This window comes from Mesocricetus auratus, unplaced genomic scaffold (genome assembly GCF_017639785.1).
Source record: "Mesocricetus auratus isolate SY011 unplaced genomic scaffold, BCM_Maur_2.0 contig_12043_pilon_obj, whole genome shotgun sequence".
Taxonomy (NCBI): Eukaryota; Metazoa; Chordata; class Mammalia; order Rodentia; family Cricetidae; genus Mesocricetus; species Mesocricetus auratus.
Window position 1 is genome coordinate 73,286 of NW_024432400.1, and position 7,684 is coordinate 80,969.

At 57.1% G+C, this 7,684-nt stretch overlaps 1 protein-coding gene across 1 annotated transcript; it reads right to left on the minus strand.

Annotated features, from left to right (window-relative positions):
* Positions 1-4,778: 4,778 nt before the first annotated feature.
* Positions 4,779-7,679, minus strand: LOC121138344 (E3 ubiquitin-protein ligase RNF216-like; the record flags this gene model as incomplete). Its single annotated transcript, XM_040741063.1, has 1 exon — positions 4,779-7,679. A coding segment is annotated over one exon (2,901 nt), but the record flags the coding sequence as incomplete, so codon positions are not given.
* Positions 7,680-7,684: the final 5 nt, after the last annotated feature.

The window sequence follows — 7,684 nt, forward strand, 5'->3', positions numbered from 1 at the left end:
GTGGGCGGCTCTTCTGGAAGCCGGGAGCGGCCCCGAAGATGGAGGGGATGGGTGATGGGCGGGTGGTCCCAGCCGGGGACCCAATCTCACCTGAAGCTGGGCTCGCTGGGTTTGGGTCTTGGAGGGGCTCTGTGTGGGTGGTTCTTCTGGAAGCCGGGAGCGGCCCCGAAGATGGAGGGTGAAGGGTGATGGGCGGGTGGTCCCAGCCGGAGACCCAATCTCACCTGAAGCTGGGCTCGCTGGGTTGGGTTCTTGGAGGGGCCTGTGTGGGTGGCTCTTCTGGAAGCCGGGAGCGGCCCCGAAGATGGAGGGGGATGGGTTATGGGCCGGTGGTCCCAGCCAGAGACCCAATCTCACCTGAAGCTGGGCTCGCAGGGTTGGGGTCTTGGAGGGGCTGATCTCTTTCCTGTGTGGGCGGCTCTTCTGGAAGCCTGGAGCGGCCCCGAAGATGGAAGGGGATGGGTGATGGGTGGGTGGTCCCAGCCGGGGACCCAATCTCACCTGAAGCTGGGCTCGCTGGGTTGGGGTCTTGGAGGGGCTGATCTCTTTCCTGTGTGGGCGGCTCTTCTGGAAGCTGGGAGCGGCCCCGAAGGTGGAGGGGGATGGGTGATGGGCGGGTGGTCCCAGTCGGGGAGCCAATCTCACCTGAAGCTGGGCTCGCTGGGTTGGGGTCTTGGAGGGGCCTGTGTGGGCGGCTCTTCAGGAAGCTGGGAGCGGTCCCGAATATGGAGGGGATGGGGGATGGGCGGGTGGTCCCAGCCAGAGACCCAAGCTCACCAGAAGCTGGGCTCGCTGGGTTGGGGTCTTGGAGGGGCTGATCTCTTTCCTGTGTGGGCGGCTCTTCTGGAAGCCGGGAGCAGCACCGAAGATGGAGGGGGATGGGTGATGGGCGGTTGGTCCCAGCCGGGGACCCTATCTCACCTGAAGCTGGGCTCGCTGGGTTGGGGTCTTGGAGGGGCCTGTGTGGGCGGCTCTTCTGGAAGCTGGGAGCGGTCCCGAATATGGAGGGGGATGGGGGATGGGCGGGTGGTCCCAGCCAGAGACCCAAGCTCACCAGAAGCTGGGCTCGCTGGGTTGGGATCTTGGAGGGGCTGATCTCTTTCCTGTGTGGGCGGCTCTTCTGGAAGCCGGGAGCGGCCCCGAAGATGGAGGGGGATGGGTGATGGGCGGGTGGTCCCAGCCGGGGACCCAATCTCACCTGAAGCTGGGCTCGCTGGGTTTGGGTCTTGGAGGGGCCTGTGTGGGTGGTTCTTCTGGAAGCCGGGAGCGGCCCCGAAGATGGAGGGTGAAGAGTGATGGGCGGGTGGTCCCAGCCGGAGACCCAATCTCACCTGAAGCTGGGCTCGCTGGGTTGGGTTCTTGGAGGGGCCTGTGTGGGTGGCCCTTCTGGAAGCCGGGAGCGGCCCCGAAGATGGAGGGGGATGGGTTATTGGCCGGTGGTCCCAGCCAGAGACCCAATCTCACCTGAAGCTGGGCTCGCAGGGTTGGGGTCTTGGAGGGGCTGATCTCTTTCCTGTGTGGGCGGCTCTTCTGGAAGCCTGGAGCGGCCCCGAAGATGGAAGGGGATGGGTGATGGGTGGGTGGTCCCAGCCGGGGACCCAATCTCACCTGAAGCTGGGCTCGCTGGGTTGGGGTCTTGGAGGGGCTGATCTCTTTCCTGTGTGGGCGGCTCTTCTGGAAGCTGGGAGCGGCCCCGAAGGTGGAGGGGATGGGTGATGGGCGGGTGGTCCCAGTCGGGGAGCCAATCTCACCTGAAGCTGGGCTCGCTGGGTTGGGGTCTTGGAGGGGGCCTGTGTGGGCGGCTCTTCTGGAAGCTGGGAGCGGTCCCGAATATGGAGGGGGATGGGGGATGGGCGGGTGGTCCCAGCCAGAGACCCAATCTCACCAGAAGCTGGGCTCGCTGGGTTGGGGTCTTGGAGGGTCTGATCTCTTTCCTGTGTGGGCGGCTCTTCTGGAAGCCGGGAGCGACCCCGAAGATGGAGGGTGATGGGTGATGGGCGGGTGGTCCCAGCTGGGGACCCAATCTCACCTGAAGCTGGGCTCGCTAGGATGGGGTATTGGAGGGGCTGATCTCTTTCCTGTGTGGGCGGCTCTTCTGGAAGCCGGGAGCGGCCCCGAAGATGGAGGGGATGGGTGATGGGCGGGTGGTCCCAGCCGGGGACCCAATCTCACCTGAAGCTCGGCTCGCTGGGTTGGGGTCTTGGAGGGTCCTGTGTGGGCGGTTCTTCTGGAAGCCGTGAGCGGCCCTGAAGATGGACGCGGATGAGTGATGGCGGGTGGTCCCCGCCAGAGACCCAATCTCACCTGAAGCTGGGCTCGCTGGGTTGGGGTCTTGGAGGGGCTGATCTCTTTCCTGTGTGGGCGGCTCTTCTGGAAGCCGGGAGCAGCACCGAAGATGGAGGGGGATGGGTGATGGGCGGTTGGTCCCAGCCGGGGACCCTATCTCACCTGAAGCTGGGCTCGCTGGGTTGGGGTCTTGGAGGGGCCTGTGTGGGCGGTTCCTCTGGAAGCCGTGAGCGGCCCCAAAGATGGAGGCGGATGGGTGATGGGCGGGTGGTCCCAGCCAGAGACCCAATCTCACCTGAAGCTGGGCTCGCTGGGTTGGGGTCTTGGAGGGGCTGATCTCTTTCCTGTGTGGGCGGCTCTTCTGGAAGCTGGGAGCGGCCCCGAAGGTGGAGGGGGATGGGTGATGGGCGGGTGGTCCCAGTCGGGGAGCCAATCTCACCTGAAGCTGGGCTCGCTGGGTTGGGGTCTTGGAGGGGCCTGTGTGGGCGGCTCTTCTGGAAGCTGGGAGCGGTCCCGAATATGGAGGGGGATGGGGGATGGGCGGGTGGTCCCAGCCAGAGACCCAATCTCACCAGAAGCTGGGCTCGCTGGGTTGGGTTCTTGGAGGGGCTGATGTCTTTCCTGTGTGGGCGGCTCTTCTGGAAGCCAGGAGCGGTTCCGAAGATGGAGGGGATGGGTGATGGGCGGGTGGTCCCAGTCGGGGAGCCAATCTCACCTGAAGCTGGGCTCGCTGGGTTGGGGTCTTGGAGGGGCCTGTGTGGGCGGTTCCTCTGGAAGCCGTGAGTGGCCCCGAAGATGGAGGCGAATGGGTGATGGGCGGGTGGTCCCAGCCAGAGACCCAATCTCACCTGAAGCTGGGCTCGCTGGGTTGGGTTCTTGGAGGGGCTGATGTCTTTCCTGTGTGGGCGGCTCTTCTGGAAGCCGGGAGCTGCCCCGAAGATGGAGGGGGATGGGTGATGGGCGGGTGGTCCCAGCCGGGGACCCAATCTCACCTGAAGCTGGGCTCGCTGGGTTGGGGTCTTGGAGGGGCCTGTGTGGGCGGTTCTTCTGGAAGCCGGGAGCGGCTCCGAAGATGGAGGGGATGGGTGATGGGCGGGTGTTCCCAGCCGGGGACACAATCTCAACTGAAGCTGGGCTCGCTGGGTTGGGGTCTTGGAGGGGCCTGTGTGGGCGGTTCTTCTGGAAGACGGGAGCGGCCCCGAAGATGGAGGGGATGGATGATGGGCGGGTGTCCCAGCCGGGGACCCAATCTCACCTGTAGCTGGGCTCGCTGGGTTGGGTTCTTGGAGGGGCCTGTGTGGGCGGTTCCTCTGGAAGCCGTGAGCGGCCCCAAAGATGGAGGCAGATGGGTGATGGGCGGGTGGTCCCAGCCAGAGACCCAATCTCACCTGAAGCTGGGCTCGCTGGGTTGGGGTCTTGGAGGGGCTGATCTCTTTCCTGTGTGGGCGGCTCTTCTGGAAGCCGGGAGCGGCCCCGAAGATGGAGGGGATGGGTGATGGGCGGGTGGTCCCAGCCGGGGACCCAATCTCACCTGAAGCTGGGCTCGCTGGTTTGGGGTCTTGGAGGGGCTGATCTCTTTCCTGTGTGGGCGGCTCTTCTGAAGCTGGGCTCGCTGGGTTGGAGTCTTGGAGGGGCTGATCTCTTTCCTGTGTGGGCGGCTCTTCTGGAAGCCGGGAGCGACCCCGCAGATGGAGGGGGATGGGTGATGGGCGGGTGGTCCCAGCCAGAGACCCAATCTCACCTGAAGCTGGGCTCGCTGGGTTGCGGTCTTGGAGGGGCTGATCTCTTTCCTGTGTGGGCGGCTCTTCTGGAAGCCGGGAGCGGCCCCGAAGATGGAGGCGGATGGGTGATGGGCGGGTGGTCCCAGCCAGAGACCCAATCTCACCTGAAGCTGGGCTCGCTGGGTTGGGGTCTTGGAGGGGCTGATCTCTTTCCTGTGTGGGCGGCTCTCCTGGAAGCCGGGAGCGGCCCCGAAGATGGAGGGGATGGGTGATGGGCGGGTGGTCCCAGCCAGGGACCCAATCTCACCTGAAGCTGGGCTCGCTGGGTTGGGGTCTTGGAGGGGCTCTGTGTGGGCGGTTCCTCTGGAAGCCGTGAGCGGCCCCGAAGATGGAGGCGGATGGGTGATGGGCGGGTGGTCCCAGCCAGGGACCCAATCTCACCTGAAGCTGGGCTCGCTGGTTTGGTGTCTTGGAGGGGCTGATCTCTTTCCTGTGTGGGCGGCTCTTCTGGAAGCCGGGAGTGGCCCCGAAGATGGAGGGGATGGGTGATGGGCGGGTGGTCCCAGCCGGGGACCCAATCTCACCTGAAGCTGGGCTCGCTGGGTTGGGGTCTTGGAGGGGCTGATCTCTTTCCTGTGTGGGCGGCTCTTCTGGAAGCTGGGAGCGGCCCCGAAGTGGAGGGGATTGGTGATGGGCGGGTGGTCGCAGTCGGGGAGCCAATCTCACCTGAAGCTGGGCTCGCTGGGTTGGGGTCTTTGAGGGGCCTCTCTATCACCATCTTCTTATCCTCGAAAGCACCACGACCATCATCATCAACTTCATTATCATCGTCATCATCATCATTTCCTCCAACATATCATCATCATCATTATCATCTCCATCATAAGAATCACTATCACTGTCATCCCAATAAATATCACCAACACAATCATAATCATCATCCGAATAATCACCACCCCAATAATCATAATCCCAATCATCATCATCAACACCGTCGTTATCACCACCCACATCATCAAAAAAATTATAAACACCGTGTCTACTATAGCCATAACCACCACCATCATCATCGCCATCATAATCATCACATCCTTGAAAATAACCATAATTACTACCTTCATCATCACTGTCATCACTAACATCATCACCAACACCTCCAACATAATCATTACAATCATCACTATATCCATCATTACTTCTAGCATTCTCCACATCATCATCATCATCATCATCATCACCATCATCATCACCGTCATCTTCATCATGATCACCACCATCCAGCGGCACATGCATGTTTCCTAAGGCATAGTTGACACAAAAGTTTGGCAAAGGTGGTACGTAGGCTACTGGCACAGCACATAAGTTGATGGGGATGTTGTTAAACATGGGGCATACAGGTGGTTGGGGGAAATCTCTATGCATAATGGCATATGGTGGCATCTGTCGGTGCAGTTCCTGTGGGACAGGCCATGGCAGGGCTCCCAGGTGCTGTACATTCTCAGCTGGCTTCTCCAGTGGTGAACCAATTCGTTTGAATGTGCTTTCTCCCTTCTTAATTTTCTGTTCCTCTTCAGCCCCTTTTTGAATTTTCTCAATCAGCATTTCATCATGATCAGTGGGGTCAGTCCAGAGGGAGCACCTGGAACATTCCTGGCAAGAGGCTCCTGGAGAGAGGGCATGCTGGAGGAGATGGTCATAGTCATTGATAGAAACTTGACAGAGGTAGCACATATGGGCACCACAGCGGTAAGACATGTGGTTGCAGCCTTCAGATTTGATGAGGCTGGTGCCACACTGGGGGCATTTTCTAATGCAAGCAGCAGTCATATTTTCTTCAATAGATGTCCGGTACAGGACGTCATATTTTTCGGCCAGCACTTCACAGGTGAGACTGGTATGTTCTTTCCAGAGACCATGACTCTCCTTCAGGCAGTGAACATTAGGGCACCTAAACCTCTTCACTTCTCTGTCCAACAGAGCAGGGAAGCTACAAGAGGGGCACCTGATGAGCTCATCAGCATAGGCTGAAGTGACTTTTTCTTCAGCTCTCCGTTCATAGTATTTGCACAGGATGGTCTGGGGGAGCACCTTCTCCAGTTCACCGATTGGGAAGGAAGATGTGCAGCTACCTTTTATGCAGCTAAGTTCTGACTGTCCAGACCCAAATACTGCTTCTTTGGCATCTCTGATGAGACATTCTTCGCAGGACAAGTGAGCATCGGAGCACTGTGTCAGCTCCTCAAAAGGAAAGTCCCCATAGCAGCAACGACACTCAATCAGCTGTCCATCCTTTTCATATGGTTTTGCATTCATCTGCAGAGGAAGAAAAGAGTCTTCATGCTCTGCCTTGTCTTTGGTTTTCTGCTCATAGAATTCCTGTTCTTGCTGCATAGCTGGCAGGAGGTCTTTCTGGTCATAGGATCTACACTGTCGACACTTGTTATCCAAAAAGTACATCCTCTTTTCTATTTTTATACTGCCCTGTTCAAATTTGAAATCTATGAAAGAAGACTGATTCATTTCTTTCTTCTTTTGCTGGTTTCCACAGGTTTCAGATGATTCCTCCTGCCATTTTTCCATAGCATCAGAGAAGGCCTTTCTCGTGATTTCATAGTGTCCTTTGAGCTCCTGCAGGGCCCACTTGATGTCTTGACTGCTGAGCATCTTGAATTCAGCCATCAAGTGGTCAGCAGCTTGAAGGATGCATCCCTGGTCAGGTGGAGTCAGTTTGGAATAGTCAACAAAGTCTACTGTGGGCAACATCGCATCACCCGGAGTAGCAAGCAGGCCGCTCCTGGGGTACATAATAACTTGGTCTTCTCTCTTTGGATAATCTGGGTTTTCCAGAAGAAAATTACAAAGTACATTCAAATCATAGTAATGCTTCAAATGAATGATCTCTTTAACATATCCATTTGCTACATCTGGAAATCTTGCTTCTGTTTCTATCACTAATAATGTAACAAGTTCTGGATCTATTTTAGCAGCTTCTTGTCCCCACATGCTTTTCAAATTGGCCTCCTGAGTTCCTGATAAGAAAGCCAGTCCAGGGTCTTCATCAAGTATTAAGTGCTGATTTTCTAGTTCTTCCAGAGGAAAGTCCAGCTGAGGAGAAGAAGTAACATGGATCCCCTCCTGCTGGGGTTCTGGATATGGAAAAGCAGGCTCTGAGAAATCTTGCCAGAAGACAATTGTGTCCATTTCTGCTTCATGATGAGTCTCTTTGGGAACAACCTGGTTTGTTCTTTTCTGACACTGGGGACTCAGATCTTGGAAGGATGGGTGATCAAGCCAGTATTCTCCCTCAATGACCTGGTCATCTACTGAAGTAGTTGTCTCTTCAGGATTTGACAAATCTGTCTCTGAATCTTCAGATAATAAGTTCTGAGATTTGTGAGACTCACTTTCTGGGAAAAGCAGGCCGTTTTCTCCCACTCTAACGTCTTTCTGCTCCAATTTGTGGTTGACTGTGTTGTTTGTTGTCTGCTTAATGCTTGGTGCAGTTTTGGCTACATTTTTGCCACACTCAACATTCACAAATCCATTATGTTCATCCTCAGAATCAGCCTGTGCTCCAGAACCAAGCAATGATTTGTTACAATAGTAGAAACAGTTGTGGGTATCTGTTTCACAGTCTCCTCTAGTCTTTCTGGGACTTTCTTTTCCTAATCTGTTCA